The 24,473-nt window shown below is 40.3% G+C and overlaps 1 protein-coding gene across 2 annotated transcripts in view; it reads left to right on the top strand.

Moving 5' to 3' along the window:
- Positions 1 to 24,473, top strand: part of ksr2 (kinase suppressor of ras 2) — a 106,901-nt gene that overhangs the window by 38,692 nt on the left and 43,736 nt on the right. For both annotated transcript variants that reach the window (XM_078251338.1, XM_078251339.1), the window contains one exon: positions 19,513 to 19,685. In XM_078251338.1, coding sequence (XP_078107464.1) covers positions 19,513 to 19,685 — 173 coding nt within the window. The remainder of the gene's footprint in view (positions 1 to 19,512; positions 19,686 to 24,473) is intronic.

Below are 24,473 nucleotides of genomic sequence, written 5' to 3'. Positions count from 1 at the left end.
CTAAGGTTTGACTCACCAGATGTTGCTGATTTTTGTTTTTCAAAAGCCTTCCTTGTTGTGTTCATGTTTCCAAGGGAGACAGAACATTTTCTGTGTTAATATATTTTCATCAACATCTTGTCAGTTAGGGGCTAATGGCTTAAGGACGCCATCCTTTCCCCATATTTACTAATTTGACGTTAAATTGTGAAAAACAATTTCTGCAATCAATCAATTTCTACCTATCCAACTTAGCACCAGCAAACACTCAATCACCCACACATCGTACAGTATATGCTTACACACTTGCACAATCAGTAAATCAATCAAACCAATAGTGCCCATGACAATAATCTCTCTTTCAAGATTATTCTGTTGTCACTGTTGCACTGAGAAATACTGATTTTCCATCCTCAGAATTCAAAAAAGTCCCTTTTGTACATTCCTGTTTGTTCCTGTTCGCACAACATATAAAAAGTGGTAAAGATGAGACAAATGAGACTAATAACAGTCTAAAAAGCTATTTTTTAGGTGTATTTGTACACGATGATGCAACAAAACAAGTCACCATGTTGTTCTTAATAATTTACAACTGCATCAGAATCAGCTTTATTGGCCGTGTATTGTGTACCATAGAAGGAATTTTACTAAAGTGAATTTAAATTGGTTTTAAGTTACTCTCAATTCACTTGCAAACAGTTCAAGAACAGTTTCCAGGAAACAAGAATGGGTGTTATGTTTGAATGGATTTTTAAAAACAGACTTACAGAGGTAGAAAGGGTTATCTATTCTGCTTCCGTTACAAATTTGCGGGAACCAATCACAAACTGGCTTATCCACCTGCCATGCTATTGGCGGGTTTAACACAATGGCGATAGAGAAGCGACCAAGCAGCTTTTTGTTTACATTCAACAAACCGGCCACTGAAGCGCAGCACTCCATGGCAGCAACCCGTTGATGCCGCTGTCACTGCTACGTCACCCGGATCGTTGGTCTGATTGGTTGAAGGACTATCCAATACAGAGTCATTTGAACTATGCCCGTTGATCACGCCTCTGAAAATACAAAGCAGACTCCCCAGACTAATGTTCAATCTTAAAAGATTGAGCTTGGTCTGGTGATAGCCAGACTAAGTCAGAGTACTTTTAGACTTTTAATTGAAACGAAAGCCCTAAAAACAAATCACAAAAACGTATAACAAGGCACAGAAAACAATATCAGCTTCTTAGATTTTCATGTGTAGGTTGAATTTCACTCCAGAAACTTACCAGAAAAGTGCACAAAATATATACAAAGTGTCCTGGGCTCCTGACTCTGGAGAGCATGAAATGCAACAGTATAATGACTATTTGTTTTGTCTGATGGACGGTGCATCTTTTATCAAATGGAAACCAGTAGGTGGAAATTGACAATGCCAGTTGAGAGAAAATACATTAAAAGATACTTTGTTACAAAATACCTTCTGAAACGCATTGTTCACCACAAATTGATTATATCGAACAATGTAGAAGTGTCAGCGAGTGGAATATTTCTTTGAGGCCTACGATAGCTGTTGTTAATAGTTTTAGTTACTAAACACAAGTGCGCCAGATACCCAGCACCACTTAAACTTTAATTTCTAGCCAGGAGTGTGGCAGTAATTTCGTTTAGCTTATGTTGCAGCCTTTCTATCCCTCTCTCTCTCTCTCCTGTCTGTATTTCTCAACATCTCTCTCCATCTATCTGTCTCTCGCTCTGTGCCCTTTTCAAAGCAGAGAGGCTCTTTGGGCTGGAGTGCCAATTAATAAATCTCGTTGTCTATGTTAATGAGTAGTAACATGCGTGCATGGAAAAGGCCAAGTGAGTTTTCAGTCTGTTACAGTCCCACTTGGCCCGTCACACCAAGATCGTTCTGGAAGGTGGGCGTGTTTGTTTTTCCACGGCCTCTTGTCTTGCCTTCCCCACTGCCAGTGGAAACGGTAATATCATATAGTTAATGCCACCTTATGAGACTTTCACAGCGTTTTGAATGTTAAGCACTTTCTTATTGAATTGGATGTTTGCTAATAAATCACATGGCGCCGGGGGTTGGCATGATTCACCCTCTGCTTCTCTCAGGGTAATTCTACCATACAACGCTCAGGGGAAGCAAATTTGCATCCATTCCATGACTAATTTAGCTGTTTGCTTTCACTGAGCTGGTGTACACATCATATATTTCTCTACCCCCTTTTCCTTTCCCCTTTCTCTCTCTCTGTTTCCTTTTTCCTTTCTGTCCTCACCCCTCTCATTATGTATCTCTTTTGAGAACCTGTCAATGTGTTATTTCACCGTCATCAGTAACATCTCCCAATTTAGACAGAAAATAATGTTTTTATTGGATTTAGTTTTCTCGGTGGTGCGCAGGAAACTGTGATAAAGTTGTGGCTGTGTTGACTGAGATCAAGTGTTGAATATCACTGCGAGAGAATGGGCAGCTATGAGGTGGTACATACTGAAAGATACAACCTGTGATCTAAATATAAACAAAGTTAACCCCTGCACTGACTTGACCGGAACTGCTATTACTCTCAAATTAATTTGTTAGGTGTTTTAATACAAGGACAAATAACAGTAGACCCACAACTAAATACAGGTATTAATGTTTTCTTGTCTGATGCTGTTAAAGGTTTGATTACATCAGCGTTGTTCGAAAACACAGCATTAAATTTGATCTAATTTCAATTATGATGTAATCTGAACTTCACAAAAGCTGACCTTTTTCATTAATTAAGTCAAACTCTATAATTATATGTGCATATGCCGGTATATAATAGTAGTTAAAAAAAAAAAAAACATTAATTTGTTTGTATAGATGGAAATGAAGAAAGTAAGCAACGTGTCCTAATGAGATCAATGTAAAACAAGGCAAAGAGCACCACAAGTGGAAGCAAGCCCATTATTTTCTAGATCAGGATACCTCAGAGTGACATATTGTGATTATTTCATGGCAATGACTACAGGAAAAAAGAGAGGCTGTCTTAAAATAGTTTGAGCTATATACTAACATGGAATGGAGTACAAAAAAACATATACAATGCAGTAATGGCAGGTTAATGAATGAAAATTACCACTCCATCCACTGTTCAAGCCCTGTGACATGGTTCCAAGCACTGGGAAAAGCTAGTAAGTGGGCTTTGAGTTGAGATTCCAAGGTCAAGAATGAACTTTGATGCTAAAGTTTTATGCCAACATGGACAAGAAATCCTAAAAGTTCTGTAAAGTTGCAAATTGAGAGGAGCAATTTTAGGTGCCCCTCGTTCAGGTTCAGTTAAAGTCCCATTCCTTTTCTCCAGGTGGCTCATAGTTGGAGCACTTTGGCTTGGACAGGCATGAATCTCTCCCAGGTAAATTATCAGTACAAATCCTGTGTAGGTCTATGTAGTTAACAACTTCTCACCTAATGTCTGCCAATAATGGCAGGCAGCACACAAACGTGCAAAAGATAAAAAATAAAAATATTACAATGTGAAATAGTATTATGATATGATCTGGTCGCGTGCTTTCACTTCACGCACAAGCAGATCAATTTCTTCTCCTAAAAATCTCTCCTTCCTGCTTAGCAAATCCTCCATCATAATAGCATTGCACCAAGGTACAAACGCGCCTGGCTTTTAAAGGGAATGGGAGATGACACTCTGATTGGTTTATTGCATGTTACGCCCAAAACACACCTATGATTAATTAAGACACTAAGTACAACCCTTTTGAACCATGCGCCTGGTGCACCGATCCTTTTTTCCGCTGTTAAACTACCAAAAGTGGATTTGTACATGCCCTAAACGCCAGGCGCTTGGATCGTTAAAATAGGGCCCTAAATCTTGTAGCTAGGTAGCTTGCTAGCTGTTTAGAAAGATGACATCTACATTATTAATCCCCTGCCTCCCCTATGATTTAAGACAAATTTAGGTTGCTGAACACATCTGGGATGTAGGCGATGGTTCAGAGGTCTGGAAACAGGCTAATCTGGTATCATCGATTTAATTAAAAATACCATTGTTATGGTTACCTGCAGTTTGATACACTTGTGCATAGGGTTGCAAAGGGGTGGACATTTTCTGGTAAATTTCCGGAAACTTTCCATGGAAAGTTTAGCTGGGGAATTTTGGAAACATTCCAATTTGGAAACTTTCATGGGAATTAATGGAAATTATGGGAATTTGGATGGGATGTAGTCCTTGGGCTCAAATGCTGTCTTCAATCAGCTTCAATCTGCTGTAGAATGTTGGATTCTAGAAATGATCTGTGCAGTGGGTGTGGCCTCAATAGCCCTGCAGTAGGCTAAGTAGTAGCCCAAACCATTGACCTCTAGCTTAACATATGAAGGTAGCTAGCATGCTACCTTTGATTTACTATTGTTATGGTTATGGTTATATGCGTGCTAAGCTAACCATCAGCGCTGTCTATTGTTTCCAGCCTATCAAGAACAAGTGGGCTATACAATTAACACATATAGCTTAATAGCAATGGGTTATTGCCCCCCCCCCAAAAAAACAAAAACAAAAAAAACAAACAACTCCCGTATTTTAAAAACTAAATGAACTAAATGTTGGCAAGTATGTAGTAGCCTATGCTGATTACTGTGTGCGTGCATGTCATTGACGAATATAGGGAGGACATTCAACTGAAGTTGCATTAAATCAGGTTGTTTTAACCAAGATTATGCTGCAAGATGGATTTTTTTCAAGTACATTTAAGTTCCCTGTTATAAACTAACAGTATTATAACAAGCAATATTAAAAATATTCAGTTTATTCCCATTAATTCCCGTTTATTCACGTTAATTCTCATTAATTCCCATGGAAAGTTTCCAACTTTGAAAATTCTCGGAATTTTGCAACCCTACTTGTGCACTGATTTAGAACGGGGATTAAACTGTTGGCTGGAGCTATGCTTGAGCCGGCCAATATGGGATCTGACAACCAATCAGAGACAACTATTTTCTGCGGCTGTGTTATAGTTACATTTAAAAGACTGTATTATGGTTTGTTTTTCTTATGGTTGTCCATATAAAACATCAAAAGGGTCCACAGCTCCAGAACACAAAGTAAATCACAAAGTAAAATAAATCTCACAATTAAATGCAGGAACTCCATGACTTAAAGGGATACTTCACCGATTTAGCATTAAGCTTTGTATCAGTAGAAACACGGTAGTATTTTTGAATGACCGTGCTTCCCTCCCTCATGTCCCCCTGAGAGGGGAGATCTCTGTATTGTGGGTCTGGAAAAATTTATACCGATGACGCAAAAATCGTCATTTTACGTCATCGGTATAAATTTTTCCAGAGGCAAAGGACTACAGCCAGTACTTCCGCATAGCCCATAGGGGGTTGGACGTCGTTTTTTTACGGAAATTGCCGAGGTAAAAACGAGTGTCAGCCATCTTGAATCATCGCTTAGCTTGTCAGCAGAAACAGATTTATTCATCCCGAAGGAATTTTTAGAACAACAATTATGTGCATACAAACTACCGCACACATGTACCACTGGGATACATTGCTAGCCGGTAAGGGGACATCCTCAGCGGTGTGCGAAAAGCGGGACGAGGGTAGTAGTTGGAGCTAGGTGGAAGCTAACGATATCCAGCCACCTGTGCCAGGCTTCGCCTGCTACGGAAACCAGAACTTCAGCCTGCGGTGCCGCTAGCCGGAATACTTGACAGCCTTTGCCTGTTATGGAGACCAGCACATCAGCCTGCGGTGTTGCTTGATGCCGCTAGCCGGTAGGGGAACATCCTCAGCGGTGTGCAGAAAGCGGGACGAGGGTAGGAGTTGGAGCTAGGTGGAAGCTAACGATAGCCAGCCACCTGTGCCAGGCTTCGCCTGCTACGGAGACCAGCACAGCCTCAGTAGCGGCCCTGTCACCGGGTAAGACTAGCTAGCTAGTGGAGGTGGGCTTTTTTAACACGGACTGTTGCAGAAATGGGGTGCTTGTATCCAACTAACTGCTAGCTGCTGGTGGAGTTTGTGACTGTTAGATGCCGACCATTCTACATTCCACACAAATTTACGGCTCTGTTTACAGCCTACCAAGCGCTAATGCTAGTATGTGTTAGCGGAACTTTACGGAGCAAATAGCTAATGTGTGTGCACTAAATGTATCCTGTTTCGTATGTCGTTTTTATATATTTTAATTGTGTAACCACTTGAGCCACGGTGAAACGTTGTTTCGTGTATATGGTTGAAATGACAATAAAACACAGTTGAGTAGTTGATCGTCTCACTGTCTGTCTGTCTGTAAACGGTAGGCGTGGCTTGGGAGTGGACTCAGAGCAGCGAAGCAAGTGCATTCTGGGATTTGGTGTCTTTCATCCACATTAGCCAAAAACACATTTCATGGCTTTTCTCGGCCTAGAAGGCACCAATTTAAAAAAAAAAAATCACATTTATACTACATAAGTGACCCAATTTAAAGATATATTCAGCTTTCCAGCGGTGAAATATCCCTTTAACTAAGTCAACTAAAATTACTCTTTATTGGTGCAGAGCTTTGTTTCACGTAGCGATCTGTAATCTGAAGACACGTTTATTGCCTTTTATTGTGAAGAAAAAAACTCATGAGTGTTCTCTGAAAATTCAGCCGGCGTCAAATCGATGTAGCCGCTCCCCAGACGATCCGCTGAGATACAGCTCCGCCTCTACCCGGGACACACACGTCGTCACATTAGCAGGCGACCTCTGACCCCGCAGGATTATTGGTCCCACATGGTCTGCTGCGTGGGACATTCACTATGTAGTTAAGTGTACTGCACAAAACCATGCATGTCAGAGCAGTGAGATAATGTATGTGTGTGTGAGAGAGGAAGCAGCGGCTTCAGTGGTGCCTCAAGGGGGAATGTGAGTGTCTATCTTCTTTTCTCTGCAGACAAAAGCTCATCCATGTTAATCAGGGCTTTGTCCCCTTTGCCATTAATGACAAGTTAGGTTAGAGGGGATGTCAACGCCAGGCCCTTAATAGCCACATGCTGCCAACCTTCCCCTCTATCCATCCAACCATCTATTGGCCTTAATGAGTGCTCATCACGGCCTCCACCGGCGGCCCAGAAATTGGAGCATGATTATGAATTTATATGAGTGTTTAGGAGTGTCGGTTAGCCCAAATGCCACTGTTGCTGGTGGAGAATGGATTTATTAGGCTGATGGTTTTTCTGTGGTAATTTGTGAACAAGTGGGAGTCGGGTGTGGCGGATAACATGATTTGAGTATGATCAGAAGTTATCCCTAAAAGTTGTGATTCTTATCTAAGAAGATGAAAAAAAAAAAGATTTCTGAGAAAGAGACAGGAAAGATTTATAGCATTTACACTGTGCCCAAGGCATTTACGTTAGTTTGATGGAATTCTTGTTTTGCTTTATTCAATTATATGAATCCTAAAGTTTCATTTCAATCTGTTTTACGGGGAGATCAAACACTAAATTTGAAGTGTGAGAATAATGTCAAACATTGCTCTGACAGAGGCCAAGCAAATTAACACACTGACAGCTACTCTCTGATGTATTAAACAGTCGAGTATGAATGTTTTACTGTCCAACAACCATATATTAAGTTATTACCATCGTTCATCATTCAGGCCATCAAGCAGAGACTTTCATCTCAGTGTTTCTCTCTGACGTTAAAGTCGAGACGGATAATATCTGCTCCAGGTTCCATATTGTCCCTGACCCGCTCTTTCTTTTTAGGCTCGCTGTCATTTACTGCTCTGCCTATGCTTCAAAACTACCATTTAACCCGCAAGGCTGTGGGCCAGATAGCTGTTCTCGCTTCCAATCTGATCGCTTTAATACTTGGATTAGAGAGTTTAAGGTTTGAGTTATGGTTTCATTTTGACTGAATTGAGAAAATAAATTCTTATTCAATTCGATGCTGGGGTAAGTACACAGACAGACCTGCTGGTGCACACGTGACAGATAAGAGAAGGAGACAGGGGACATGATAAGACTAAACCTTTTAAACAACTGATTGCTCACATAAAAAGATGACTATATTGTGTTTTCATTTGTACAAAAATATTTAATTCAATTTTATAAAAACTGACTTGTCTAACTCTCGTGTACATGTCCAGAATTTACATGTATGTACATGCAGTTCAGTTAGGCCTACATTGGTCGCTCCAAAATATACAGGTATACAAATAACAAAACATTGACACATTTAGAATTAGAAACATCTAAATCACAGCGGTAAAAGAAAATTACGACAATGGAGCAATGAGATATATCAACACTATAGTCATAATAGAGAAAAAAGGGAAGACAGACGTTTTCGTAAGTGCACTCCAGTGGGAGAATCGGTATCACCCCTATTCAGGGTAGTCATCTGACAAATTATGACAAAATGATGCATGTAATGCCCATTTATGGCTGTCTTTTCTTTTGTCAACAACAGCCATTTAATGTATTGTAATTGCCTATACTGCCTTTCTAATAATTTATATTCAGTTAGCCACTGGTCTTTCCTGCATTGGAGTCAGACTGCGTGCTGACTGAGGCCCAATCCCATGTCCCCCCCCCCCTAAACCCTAAGCCCTAAACCCTGAATTGACATCACCTGCGTAAGTGCTTTAGCGAGACGCTGCAAGGGCTCGACATGGTATAAATAGGAATGGGACAACACTTTGCGACATATCATGTTATCTTGATGATGCCAAAACATTGCTACGTACAATTGTGGGTTTGGGACTTTTTATTTTATGTTTTTTACTTTCTTCACGGCTAAGACACTTAAGGAACCGACTTCCTGAATTGAATGTCTTCCAGGCTCTTGCCTCACAGATTGGACGAGCAGTAATCATCAAATAATCAATTTACAAATTTTTGTCAACACATCATCATTAAGTAATTGCTCCTTCCATGTCTGTTTACCCAGTGTTTTTTTTTTGTTTTTTTTTTACCGCTCGGGCTTCCCCTGGTAAACCCGTATTTCAATCAGGAGAGACTTCTTTGCAAATATGAAAATATTTATTGTACAGGACAAAATATGAAATGTGCAAAGTCTCTGGAGATTAGACTCCATCGAATCCATATGTTATAAAGGGGTAGTGAAACCCAAACATATCCCCCGATGGAATCCAGACACTGGTGGTGGCGATGAAGGTGCACAGGAAGTAATCGAGAGTGCCAATTAGCTGACGATACCCGGATTACGTGGGTGAGAAGACCGGTGGTTGAAGGGGAGGAGGCGGGACGCACTCTATTCCTGAAACGACAACTGACAACCACAGAGGAGAGAGCAGATTTAAAACAAGATGTCATGCTGTGATTAGCTTGTGATACATGGCTGAATCTGATTGGTTTAACTAACAATGAAACAGCTGAATCTGATTGACTACTGCCAAGTGAATGCCATGGAACAGCTGATCAATTAGGAGAGATGAAAAAAGGAATTTGAAGTCTTCCTGAAAGAACTTACGCTGAGCTCCATTTAATGTCACAATGCTATGAGTTGTCTGTAGAAATGCGGACTTACAGAAAATGTGCATAAAGGGCTCATAATGTCTGCGAGACAGCCCTCACACACTTCACAATTGGACAGTGGGACAGCTCTAAGCCCTCATGAACTTTGTGGGAATGCGCCTCAAAGTTGGTGAGTGTGGATGTTGGGATTGGGCCTGACTGACGTTTAGATTAACAGGAAATGATCCATCCATGCACAGGATGTGATGCTGAAGACATACAGTATATACACTATATATATATATATATATATATATATATATATATATATATATATATATATGCAACATATCAAACAAGCAGTGACTCAAGAAGAAACTGACTTGAATATACTTTATTTGACAGCATAACAAACAAAAGTTTCATGCAGATGGCTGGGTACTGCCTCAGGTCCTGCTGTTACAAACAGTTGCTAATACAATTTTAACTTCAATTAAATGCCGGCCATAACTCACTAGACAACTCATTGTGTGTCTGAATGTGATCAAGTAACAAAGGATCTTGGAACACCTGTTTTTTTATTTTAAAGCCTCAGAGATGAATGGATTCACAATGAGAAGGTTTAAAACTGACAATGCAAAAACATTAGTCTAACACTGACCAAATCCCATTTGACTGACAAACGAAGATGCTTTCTTCCATCTACATGACAACACCTCTCTTCCACTTCTGGATATTACCCTGAGCTATTGTCAGTAAAATAAAGTACAGGTGCTGGTCATATAATTAGAATATCATGAAAAAGTTGATTTATGTCAGTAATTCCATTCAAAAAGTGAAATTTGTATATTATATTCATTCATTACACACATGAATATTACATTCATTCATTTCTTTTAATTTTGATGATTATAACTGACAACTAATGAAAATCCCAAATTCAGTATCTCCGAAAATTAGAATATTACTTAAAACCAATACAAAAAAGGATTTTTAGAAATGTTGGCCAACTTAAAAGTATGAACATGAAAAGTATGAGCATGTACAGCACTCAATACTTAGTTGGGGCTCCTTTTGCCTGAATTACTGCAGCAATGCGGCGTGGCATGGAGTCGATCAGTCTGTGGTCAGGCGAGTTTGCTGGCCAACTAAGAACAGGGATACCATGGTCCTTAAACCAGGTACTGGTAGCCTGTTGGAAAATGAAATCTGCATCTCCATGAAGTTGGTCAGCAGCAGGAAGCATGAAGTGCTCTAAAACTTCCTGGTAGACGGCTGCGTTGACCTTGGACCTCAGAAAGCACAGTGGACCAACACCAGCAGATGACATGGCACCCCAAACCATCACTGACTGTGGAAACTTTACACTAGACTTCAAGCAACGTGGATTCTGTGCCTCTCCTCTCTTCCTCCAGACTCTGGGACCTTGATTTCCAAAGGAAATGCAAAATTTACTTTCATCAGAGAACATAACTTTGGACCACTCAGCAGCAGTCCAGTCCTTTTTGTCTTTAGCCCAGGCGAGACGCTTCTGACGCTGTGTCTTGTTCAAGAGTGGCTTGACACAAGGAATGCGACAGCTGAAACCCATGTCTTGCATACGTCTGTGCGTGGTGGTTCTTGAAGCACTGACTCCAGCTGCAGTCCACTCTTTGTGAATCTCCCCCACATTTCTGAATAGCTTTTGTTTCACAATCCTCTCCAGGGTGCGGTTATCCCTATTGCTTGTACACTTTTTTCTACCACATCTTTTCCTTCCCTTCGCCTCTCTATTAATGTGTTTGGACACAGAGCTCTGTGAACAGCCAGCCTCTTTAGCAATGACCTTTTGTGTCTTGCCCTCCTTGTGCAAGGTGTCAATGGTCATCTTTTGGACAGCTGTCAAGTCAGCAGTCTTCCCCGTGATTGTGTAGCCTACAGAACTAGACTGAGGGACCATTTAAAGGCCTTTGCAGGTGTTTTGAGTTAATTAGCTGATTAGAGTGTGGCACCAGGTGTCTTCAATATTGAACCTTGTCACAATATTCTAATTTTCTGAAATACTGAATTTGGGGTTTTCATTAGTTGTCAGTTCTAATCATCAACATTAAAAGAAATAAACACTTGAAATATATCAGTCTGTGTGGAATGAATGTATACATTATACAAGTTTCACTTTTTGAATGGAATTACTGAAATAAATCAACTTTTTCATGATATTCTAATTATATGACCAGCACCTGTATATTCCTCACCTTAAAATACTGAGTAAAGTTTAGAAAGAATGAAGAACAGACATTTCGCAGAGTAGCTTCCCTGTTCCTTGTTCCTTGTTCTTTGTTCTGTGAGGGCAGGAATTCCGAACGGAGATGTCCGCGTTCCACACAGATGACAAGATGCCATTATAGCCTTGTATATCCCTGAGCTATTAAAAAGTATATTCCTGTTCTGAAATTCCATATTACATTTCGCAGAACAGCTTCTTTGTTCCTTGTTTTGTGAATTAAAATGTGGACATTCTGAATGGAGATTTCCGCGTTGCACACACACCCACACACACAGCAAACAGAGAGGACACACAACAGAGGCGAATGACTTGAACGCAAACATTTTACTATTGCACAATCGACAGTTAACCTGCACTCAATAATCAGGCAACGATTATACCATACTGCATGCTTGGGTAACCAAACTAGCAAACTGAGTGCATGGCTGCGGTCGAAAAGTAAAGAAAAAAACAACCTGCTATGTCCTTTACTAACCACTTTTCCTTAACCCCGATGGTAAATGTCATGAGGTCAAGGAAAGATGTGAAGAAGAATTCAAAAATAATTAGAAAAATACCTGTGAACTTGTTTCAGATGCTGCTCTGGGCTAAAAATAAACCAATATTCACTGCGCTGTATAACTTTGGATTCAGCGATCCATTCATTCACAGTTCTGTAAACGCATGCTCACTGTTTTTACGTGTCGGGGACAAGAGTAAAGTTCTCGCATTAACCGGTTTATTCAACCAATCAAAAGTGCCACAAAATAGGCTACATTATTATTATTAGATGGGTTGCAATGTCTCACAGAAAATAAAATGTAGACAAGGTGCGTACAGGATTACAGCTGCCGGCACCTTAATATTCTAAATATGAACTGCGAAATGGTGATGCGACGCTTTAAATTTTGCTGACGCAAGGACTTGTGGGACGGCATTATGTCCTTTCCTTTCGTAAAGGATGGTCCAGTCAAGGGGGTAAGCCTCTCCCCGGGAACACGTAGCTCCTATGGTGCCATTTTGATGCTACCAAGCCATCACCTCCCGTTAGCATTCCATTGACTGCCATTCATTTTGGCGCCACTTTGACAGCGAATAACTTTACATCTGAAGCGTTAAAAGACTCTATTTGTCCATTGTTTATTTCTAAAGACACACAACAATGTATAAAAGGCTCCATTACCTTGTATCTCACGTTATGGCTCCGTAGTAGACGTTTTTGTAAAAATTTGTGTCCCTATGCAACGATTGTGTCATAACCACGCAACTTAATGTCGCATAGTAGAGGAATTACCGTACAGTACAGGAGAAGCTCGCAGGCAGTTTCGACTTACATTCGCTGTTTAAGTTTAATTACTAATGTTAACTAGCATTTTAGTTAGCAATAATTAGCCTGTGCCCATGTTATCTCCTTACATATATACCTACGCTCTCCATCTCTGCACGATTCGGAATGACTGAGATTTCTCTTGGCACAGCTACCAGAAGATTTACAACTTTCAGACAGGTTGCTCACGTCACATCTACGTCTTTGAGCTCAGTTTGAGGCTGCGCAGTAACGCTCAGCCATCACTGGAAAAGTGCTTCTAATATCCTTCACTGGTCTCCATCCAGAGCAATGGGATCTGTTGGTCCAGTTTATATACTGTCTATGGGTCCAGTTTATTCTATGCTAAAGGAGGTAACAAAGGAAGCATTGAAGCACCTTTCCTTATCACTTAGACAATTCGAACGGCTCTTATCATGGCAGCCACTTAACTACTTCCGGGTCAATTCACTCTGTTAGGAACCTTCCTATGGAAAATTGACTATTCGACCGCAGCCCATGTTTCTTTTGACAGGGCCAGCCTCCAATCAACACCAACTGCGACTTCCACAAGACACCTCTTTAACAGGCATAAACATGAAGAAAAGCTTTGTCTGTCCCTCATCTGCGCTACTATGCAAATTGTTACAAACAACAAACAAAAAGCTGTCTGTATGTACTCTTATTTCTTAGTTTGCAACGAATCTTGAAATTTGGCAACTTATTGTAAACGTAGCTGCTTGCTGCAGTGCCAGTGTGCCCCGACTAGGGCTGGGCATCGTTTGAATTTTAACGATTCTGATTCCAATTGTGATTCTTCCTTTCGATTCCGGTTCTTATTGATTCTCGATTCCGATTCTTTGAGGTGTGGAGCTGAAACGGGTCACATGCTTATTTCACAAATAAGAGGAAAGTTTTAATTTGATTCAATAGTGGGTTGCAGTTTTACCGGGCTTTTTCAACGTAAAATAAAGCCACACTAGAGCGCTGCTTACTGTGCTCCATGGCTGCAACACAACAAGCACCTGGCCGCTATGGAAACCCAAAACTTGCACATGTTAAATTTGGAACCCATGATCAGATTTGAAACCAAATCCTCCAAACGATTCCAAACTATTCCAATAAAGAAAGGATTCCACTGGAATTGTAATTTTTGAAACAATTCCAAGTAGGAATCGGTTCTCGATGCCCAACCCTAGCCCGACACATATCCTCTAGAAGCTACTGAATAGACCACTGGTCTCGCTTCTCATCTGGTCAACGCCTCCCCCACATCCATTTTCTCCTTCTCATTTTCTGTCTCTCAAAGAGGCTCACTCCGTTTTTCAATTTTTTGTTTCACTTTTCTTTCTGTCTTGGGTGTCTTGATGTCTCCTCTGCATCATGCTTATCTTTCAATCCACAACACACACACACACACATGATTCCCATTCCCACTGAGAGTACTGTGCCTCCCCTGGCAGATGACAGCACACTGTCACCCACCCATATCCCAGTGGGAGACACTGACAAGTTAAAAAGGAGATAACAAGATAAGGAAGGAGAGAAAGTGAGTTATTTTTACTTGTGTGCTGTTATCATCCGACCATCTCAAAAGGTGATCAGCAGATGTCGTCATGATGAAACATCAAACGATGACCTGAACAAAACCTATGGGCAAGCACGCACACCTACACACATGGGTTGACAGACACGCCCCTCTCTGTATATGAAACGTGTGTTAACAAACATGCTGTTATATTAGAAGTGACGTCTGCAATGGCAGCGCAGCAGTGTCTTGTGGTTTCTTGGATGATCGGTTGGTACAGTGGTCGAGGTCTCTTCAAAGTCTGTATGTAGCTCTTTTGACAGGCAAACAACTTTTGGATAAGGCAATACGTCAGTTTGAGCAGTTACATGATACTGTATGTTATTGCCTTCTTTTGTACACAACAAAGTGGAAGGCGAATCATATGAAACTAAATATTCAAGTATACAGTTTAAAGTTTAGAAAATGCAAAGTTTTGTACTTAACAAAGGAGAATCCTTGGATTGTTGCACTTGCTGTGCAATGGCAATACATTCCTTTTAGATTAGGTTGGCATTGGCTTTACTACACTGCCTCAGGAAAGAAAAAGAAAAAAAGTCTACCCAAGGTAGCAGACTGCCAGCTTTAATTCAACTCAGGCTTGGCACCGCAGACTTCTGAAAGCAAGACAACCTGCTTTGGATGAAACTGCTCAAAGGGCTCACAGTAAGTCTCTGTTGTAATCATTATTCTAGGCACCTTTATTTCATTTTCCACCAACTTTATTAAAGCAGCGAAGAGAAGTGGCTGCCAGAGATATTATTCCACAGTTCCATTTTGCATAAAACGCAACAGGGTGCTTTTCTGCATATTTCCGAGGTATGCAGATGGAATCGCGCAAGTAATTTACTCTCCTAGATGGACACAAGTGTTAATTAGACAGAGCTTGAATGCTTTTCACTATCACAGCATCACTGTTGACAAATGCCATGTGAATAGTGAACAACTAAAAGCTAGTTAGCTAGGCAGAAAAGCCGTGCAATATGCATGACACTGCCTTTTTGAAATCCTCTTGATATGTCAGAATGTAAAGGAAATATGTCATTTGAAGGATCACTGCTCTCCTGTGCTCTCCTCAGTTATTTATCAAATGGAACTTTTACTTGAAGGTGTCACTGTAATTAGCGTCTCTGCAAGTGTGGGGGAAGTGGATGTGGAGGGAGTGGGTGGATGAATGTCAGTTTTTTTTTATTGCTTGCATATTGAGAATTGAAAATCTCATCTCAAAAAAAACCCCCAAACTAAACCATCTAGGAAAGTAAAAAAAAAGAAAAGCGTTGATCCCACCTTATGGGTTTCGTAAAACCTCTCTGCCCACATAGCATTTAGCAGTATTCCCTTGATTCCCTTTGACAGCGCTGATGACAAAGTCAAACCTTCACAGATCATTTGCGAGAAAAAACAAGCTATCGTCTACAAACATCATGACCCTGGATTAATGCAAATTTTAGATTGCACTTTCACTCACCACAGAATAGAAAAAAAACCTTTAATGATTCCAGAGAAAACTGAATGCCAAATCCCCATACATTATCAACATGTAATAAGCATGACACAAATGACAATTTAATCACTACAATATGTTGAGAGGAAATGCCTAAATCATACTATGAAAAAAAAACTTTGTGGTTCCTGTTTACTCAGTAAGGAAGACCCGGGGGATTAAAGACTCAAATGCCACCTAAAATGCGACACAAATATGCAGTGATTTCCATCTGTGAGAAATGCATCGTGATGTACAATCCTAGACTAGATCAAAAGACAACTCTTACTATTCATATCTTTGCTGATTTCTCTTAACACTTGACAAGTCAACCACCTCCCTCTTCTTCTGTCTTTCTGTAATGTGTATTCTTTGAGTTTATTTTTCCTTTAACTTTTCATATACAGAGGAGAAAAAGATATCTGAATAGCTGCTTTAACAACTGCGGAGTTGACAGTCCCCACCTTCGCTCGCACGCCTTCACGACAGCCGTGTTCAAAACCAAAATTGGGAATCCTCTCCCTTCTCTCTACATTCATTTTCTCTTTTCCCTCACTGAACATGTACAAATCATTCGGGGATATGATAAAGGCATGCATACAGGGAGATGAATGGTTTAATTTAGATTCAAATTGCATAAAGTGGGCTAATCTGAATAGCTGACAAAAGCTCTATGACGGAGAAGTGATAACCTGCAGGCTGCTTCCTTATTGCAGGAGATGGGAGTGAAGTGCTCGGGCTGGTTTACAGGTCTAATTGCATGACTCAGTGTGGGGTGTGAGAGACTGACATGGGCGGAAAAATACTGTGTGATTTAACGCTTAATGAGTGTTACTTTGCATAAAAACTCAAGACAAGTCGTTTTTTTTACTTTTAAAAGTCTGTTTTAAATCGATAAACTCCTTTTTATACTTTTTCTTCACCTGTGTCTTTCAGGTTTGTCTTTGTCTGCAGCAATTTCTTTTCTTCTGTTTGCATATTAGCCTGCTTTTGTCTGCATTCACTGGTTTGGTTTTTGTGTATGTATATGTGTTACATATACTAGTTATTTCTGGTTGTTCTCTACAGCTTTTCCCTTAGTAGTCACTGTTTCCTGTCTTTCTGGTTCACTCTCTATGCATCTCTTTGACCTGTCCACTTTTTATTTTTGTGTCTCGTCGGATGGGATTAACATGGGGAGGGTGCTTGAGGTGAATTTGAGTCAAAAACCGTACTCCTTCTCTGAGTCATAACTCGGTCAAGTCTTAACACAGACATGAAACACATATTAATATCATTCAGTGTGATTTACACTTCCCGGGCATAGCATTATCTCCTATGTCCATTGCAAATAAACATCCATAAATCTGCAAAAACATCATCCCATCTTCAGTCAACAGAGCCAATTCATTCCATCACTTCAGTCAGAAAATAACCCTCAAACTTCAACTTTCAAAATCACAACGAAGGTCTCTATGCTTCTCAGATGGTTGAACAGGTTTCATGTCTTTAGGCTGCATGAATATTCTTTGAAAACCGGTAATACTTACAAAAATGATGGTGAGTTGCCGATTACTGTACAATGAATTATCGTTACTTATACTAACACCACAGCTATAATTCCATCAACTGTAATAATGGTGCTGTTTATTACATTTCTTAAAAGCTAGTTTTGGCAATGTCTCACTGTCTGTTGGTCTCAACAACTAGTAGATGGACTGCCATGACATTTTGTACAGACATTTGTGGTGTTCAGAGGATGAATCCAATGACTTTGGTGGTCTCCTGACCTTTTCTCTAACATGTTGGCATTTATGGATTTGAGTGAAATATCTCACCAAACTAATGACATTCCCATCTGCCTCTGCTATACATTACTTTGAGCTAATTAGTAAATGTTAGCATACTAACATGCTAAACTAAGATGGTGAACATTATACAGTATCTGCTTAACATTCGCATGTTTCACTTTGTGAGTATGTTAGCATGCTGACGTTAGCATTTAGTTCAAAGCACCCAAAGAACCACTGTGCCTGCAAACAGCCTTACAGAGCTGCCAGCATGGCTGTCTAACAATAAGTAAAACTGACAGTAATGTATCAGCAACAACACTGAATTAAAACCATTAAATCCATCATTAAGTTTACTGATACATAACAATGTATTATATGATACATTACTTTTCATTTGAAATTAACTGCCTTTTCTTTTTCTTTGAGTTTTGGTATGTAATCTTCTGTCACTCTATGATCCTTCTCATCCTGTCAGCAGTCAGTTTGTTCTATTTCTGGCCTGATGCCTGTGGCTTTGTAGTCATCTTATGAGCATGATACCCAGCATTACACACTGTATCGTGATCACTTAATCCCATAATTGTATTGCTACAGTACACTACACTTACTGCAGTTTAGGGTGCTGTCACACCTGCTAGAGCTTGTGCATATGGATTTACGAATAGTATGTGCACAGTTTGGCTTAAATTAGAGATTTATGCAGTGAGGGTATCCATCCATCGTCATCCGCTTATCCGGGGTCAGGGTCCAGGGGCAGCACCTCCAGCAGGCGACCCCAAACTCCCAGGCCAGGGTGGAGATATAATCCCTCCACCTAGTCCTGGGTCTTCCCCGAAGCCAGCTGGACGTGCCTGGATAACCTCCCTACTGCAGTTAGTCAAAACAAATTTAACTCCAAGATTCTCATACAAAAAGAACTCCACCATGGGATAATGGAAAAATGTGTGTTCAGTGAGTTCCAGGGGTTATTTTGCAATGATGTGATACTGTATTTTACTTTTCTTGGTGCACATTTCTCGCTCTCTCTCCGTCTGCTTTGTCCACCATAGTGACTTTCATACCCCTCCAAGAGCTAGTGTGAACTTGTTGTATTCAGCTGTGGGGTGTACAGTATGTGTAGGAGGAGAGAATAATTGCGGTTGCATTGTATTATGGTCTGTGTACAGTATATGGACTATTGTAGGTGGAGAAATTGCTATCTGTCCTGTATGAAGCCTTTGCACCTTGATTCTGACGGAAACTAAAGAAAAGCCAGATGTTTTGAATGATGAAAAGATCGTTGAAGAAATACTTTACATTGTTTTGGTGTCAATTCCAGAGATTCAACAAAGCGGATGAGGACTCAAAAAATGCCCCAGAAATTCTAAATTTTTTCAAGCATCTAGTAATACATGCTGTAAACAAAGAGTCTACAGCCGTGATAGATGTTCTGTGAGCTTTGAGCTAAATGCTAATTCATCTTCTGGGCACCATGAACGTCTGCACCAAATGTCCTGACAATTCATCTCACTATTTCAGTCTGGACCAAAATGCTGAACTGACTGACCTACCAACCAACATTGCCGCTAGCATGGCTAAAGAAATAGCTGAATCTCACTTTTTAGTTGTATTCCGTAGATTCAGAGAATTTAGATTTATTTAGTACATTTTCACATTTGTCCGACATTTTTTACTACATTTTTACCTGTCCAAAAACTCAGTTGTGCACATTGCACACTCCTTATCTGTCAATCTTATTGTTTCCCTCAGAGCCAAGAAGAAGACCAAGCCCTTGAACCTTAAGATCCACAGCAGCGTGGGCAGCTGTGAGAATCTGCCCACGCAGCGCTCACCCCTCCACACCGAACGATCTCTGCGATCCTTCTTCTTCCCCTCCTTCATCCCTTCCACACCTCCTGTCCATGCTGAAACACCCTCTGCAAGTAAGTGAACTCTTCTTTTTTTAATCAGCTCGCACTTTAGCTTTTATGAAGTGATTTTTTTTTTTTAATGCTTTTCATATATTTCTTTCATATTCTAATCCAGTTTGACATCTGCTTATTTAGTTCTCAGGCAGTGTCTCATTAAGTCGAAAACTCTAGTGCACTTGAAAACTGCAATAAGGTTCATTTTTAACCCAAAATGAGTCTTTATTATCTTTATATCTTAAAAAACACATTTTTCTTACCTTTGCGACACTTTACCAAATCGACCTCTCCACATAAAAGAAGAAGAGCACTCACACCCACAATAATTTCACCACCATAAATCTTTGGGTTAAGAATATACTTAAAGCTCTGTTGGAAAATGCAACAAATGAACAATCAGGTTGTGCCATAATGTCTGAAGGTGGTGTGTTGCTGCACATTGGCAGCGTTATTGACTATGCATTAGTGGCAGACTGCGGAAGCCATTGAACAGAGTAGGAAATGGGGAGTAATGGAGGTTGGGTCAAGGAAGGGTTAGTGTGAATAGTTGTAGACCTTAACAGGTATATTGTTACGGTACGGCACTGGACCCAAAAGCAGACATGACACAGGAAATACGTTGATAAGTGATTTAATAAAGATAAATATATACAGTGAATAGTGCAAGGGGCAAGGGGGTGTTGTGTCCAGGGAATCCAGTGGTGAGTCGTGGTTGCAGTGCGCTCTCCAGAGAGTGCCCAGTGAATCAGTGTTTCTTGTTTGTGGCATTGACCATGTGGAAATGGCGTCCTCCAGAATCCAACAAACAATTCCAACACGTGGCAAACTTCCTTGAATCCAGAGAGAAGCAGGAAGGCAAGCAAGCAGGCAGACAGGCAGGGGTAACTCAAAATGAAGTCAAAGACAAAACAGAAATCACAGGAACCAGGAACACCAAGACAAACCGGGTAGACTAGACACACAGATGCTCCAAACAGAAACAATAACCTGATAACAGACAAAGAAAAACACAGAGACTAAATACAAGAGGTAACGAGGAAACAAGAGACGGGTGACACAAGGGCAGGGGGAACAGGTGAAAGACATCAGGGCGGAACAGACAATCACAAAAGGAGGGAAAACACAAGGCAGGAAGTAAAACAAGACCAGACAAGACAGAAAAACAGACTACCAAAATAAACAGGAAACAGAACAAATACACAATCCTAACATATATGGGGCACAGCAGTGCATATTTGTTTATAGGGGCATGACATGGAATAACCCCACACTATATGCATGAGAGGACAGACAAATAAAGATGTACTTCAATTATAAAATACAGCTGTTGAGATGACAAATACCACCTTTTTGGTATAGTCTCACTTGCTAATGTGTGCATGTGTGTTGAGAATAGCAGTACAATTATTTAATTTGGATTATATTCTTACTCAATAAACTACACTGCACTTGCTTGGAAAAGGAAACCCAGGCCTACATTTTCTGCTACAAGTATATAACAAGTTAGTTGTGTGTGACAAAGTTCAAATGTCAGTGTTCTCACCTGTTCAGACAAACCAAACGCATGCTGCCACCATTGTTGTTGAGACAGACGGTGCCTTGTCACGTTTCACTTGACAATTTATGTATCGCATGCTTTGTCTTTAACCAAAGGCTATTAAATGTCAACGCATTTTGTCATCACTGTAACAAAGCACAGTGGAGAAGTATTTAAACATTCAAGCCTCTTTGTTTATTGTTGTATGTGAGGTTCTGTAAAGCCTGCCAGTTCTTATTATAGAAATGATGTTGTAGCAGTAGTTAACCTTGATCCATGTCTCAAACTATGCCAAGGGGGTCCTTGAATTTAAGGGTATTGGGCCTAGAAAGTCCTTGAATTTATTGTTTAAGATGGAACCCTGGCATTATTCTAAGAAGAGAATGTAGTTCATAAGCTACTGGTAGTTAGCCTGATGGTAGGTAAGCTCAGTTCACAGCTTTAGCAACATGACGCATGGACAAACATCAATGTAACCAACTAAACTAAAAAAGTCTTCAATTTCACAGTACTTGGTTATGGTTAGGTCTTAGGTTTATGCAGAAAAAGTCTGCACTGACTTGAAAGTACAACACGGGACATGATTACTTTATTAACATTTAACCAATTCCACGGCAGTGTGGTACATTAATGTAAGTAAGTAAAAGTAAGTAAAGTTTATTTATATAACCCTTTTACAGATAAAAATTGTTAATAAAAAGTGCTTTACAATAAATTGGAATACGATAAATAGAAGACATAAGAATACAAAGAAAACATGTAGGTACATAAATTCAGACAGCCATAAAAGCGCTTGTCTAACTAAAAGCCTGCTTGAATAGCCAAGTCTTCAACTGCTTTTTAAAAGAATCAACAGCATTTGAACAACATAAAGAGAGCGGCAGTGCATTCCACAGCCTGGGTGCCACTGCCTGAAAAGATCGATCCCCTCCAGTTTTAATATGAGTGCGAGGGACCGCTAACAACATCTGACCTGATGACCTCAGACACTTCGAAGAAGTGTGACGTTGTATCAGTTCAGACATATAAGGAGGAGCTTGTCCGTGCAAGGCTCTAAAAGTAGGGGCCAGAATTTAAAAATGAATTCTAAAATGAACTAGCAACCAGTGAAGTGATGCCAAAACAGGTGTAATGTGCACTCTTTTGCTTGTATGAGTTAAAAGCCTCGCAGCGGAGTTGTGAACTATCTGCAGGCGGAAAAGCTTGTTTAAACATGTAAAAAGACTGTTATAATAATCTAAACGAGACGAGATAAAAGCATTGATGATCACTTCCAATTCAACCTTTGTTCCAACCAAAGTTCGGAGTTTTGATATGTTCCTCAGTTGAAAGTAGCGGTTTCTAATTAACTGTTTGGAGTGATGTGCCAAGGACATCGCAGAATCAAAAACAACACCTAAATTCCTTAGGCTCGGTTGGACAGACGAGCCTAAAGCAGCAATACGCTGCTTAATCAGCGGGATGCTACTTTCAGGGGCAATAATTAGTGTTTCCGTCTTATCTGGGTTCAGCAGCACATAGTTGTCACTTAACCACTGCTTGATGCTAGTCAAGCAGTTTATCAAGGATGACAGTTTATAGAGCTCAGTAACCTTAGGAGGAGCACTACAGCTGGATATCATCAGCATAAAAATGGTAAGATATGTCACTGAACTGGCTTATTATCTCTCCTAGAGGGAATATATACAAAAGGAACAGAATCCGTCCCAAAACAGAACCCTGAAGTACTCCACATGACAACCCTGTAGTGTCCGACATGATCTGGTTTACAAAAACACTGAAAGTTCTGCCAGAAAGGTAAGAAGTAAACCATTTTAAAACTGATCCAGACAATCCAACCAGATCGTGAAGTCTGTTGATCATAATAGTATGCTCAACGGAGTCAAAGGCAGATGCAAGGTCTAATAGGACCAAAACGGTGTGTTCCCCAGAGTCAGCTGACATCATAATGTCACTAGAGACTTTAAGTAGCACTTTCCTCATGTGAAAAAACATTGTCTGTAAACAGAATTCTGGCATAATCCTGCTAATTGGGAAAACAATGTATGTATATGTTGTAGTGCAATTACAGATCAAGAAAATGCAGGATTTCATTCATTCGAGTGTCAACTTGACCCCTAAAGTATTACTATTAAATATCAGGTTATAGATAGAAACAGAGAGGAAAGTCAAGTATCTGAACTATAAATAAAAAAAGTAAAAAATAATGATCACAGGTCTGCAGTCATTCACAATGAAGCCATCTCTCATGTCTCCACCTGTACGTGTGTGGGAGTGCATGCTGACAACCCACTGAGTTGGAGCGTCCAAGTTACCAGTGTCTGCTCCAGGCTACAGCAGAGAGAGTACTTCTTACGTAGACACAGTTTTTAGGAGTTGGAGGAAGTACACATTGCTTTATTTATCCTGCTGTACAAGAAAGCATTATTAGACACGGTGGGCATCACAGCTTGGTTTGGAAACCTGCCTATATTCCTAAAATCCAAGATAAGCCTTCCGCTGTGGATGGCTCTGAAGGTTGAAGGAGTCCTGCCACTTCATGTGCTCCTTCAGGCTTTCTGGGAGGAGTCGCTGAGCACACTCGCTCAGAAATTTAACCTGTGGCTTCTCCCCTTAAAGTGCCCATATTATGAAAAAAACTCTTTTTCTGGGATTTGGGGTGTTCTTTTGTGTCTCTGGTGCTTCCAAACACATACAAACTTTGAAAAAAATCCATTCATACTGTTTCAAGTGAGATACAGTTTCTGAATGTGTCCTGCCTTCAGTCTCCGGGTGAGCTGTTCAAAATCGGCACGGCTTGTGACGTCACAAGCTGAAACGAGCTCGCTAACCGCAACCATTAGATCGTAGCGTTAGCGTTAGCATGCTACCTCGTTCTCAATAGCACTGCTACAACACACACAAGTTCACCATAATCAACAAAAGAACTACTTACATGTGCACCCTCATTTAGAAGTCTCCCAGCTAATCCTGCCTTGTAACTGACCGAAGTTGTAGAACAGACACAAACTGTCCATGGAGCTAGCTAGCTGACATGATCTACATCTGAGTTACTGCGCATGTGCGAGTGCAATCAAAGATAGTACAGAAGAAGAAGAAGAAAAGAGGTCTCACTCTGTAGCTAAAACAGAGACCAGCTGAAAAGAGGATCTGCAGCAGTGAGAGAGAGTGGTGCAGTACAACAAAAATATGGTGTTTTTTGAAAATTAAACCATGTAAACCTATTCTGGTACAACCTTAAAATACAATTATGAACCTGAAAATGA

This window comes from Sander vitreus, chromosome 5 (genome assembly GCF_031162955.1).
Source record: "Sander vitreus isolate 19-12246 chromosome 5, sanVit1, whole genome shotgun sequence".
Taxonomy (NCBI): domain Eukaryota; kingdom Metazoa; phylum Chordata; class Actinopteri; order Perciformes; family Percidae; genus Sander; species Sander vitreus.
Note: the sequence above shows the minus strand (reverse complement) of the source record. Positions and strands in the feature narration are given on the sequence as shown.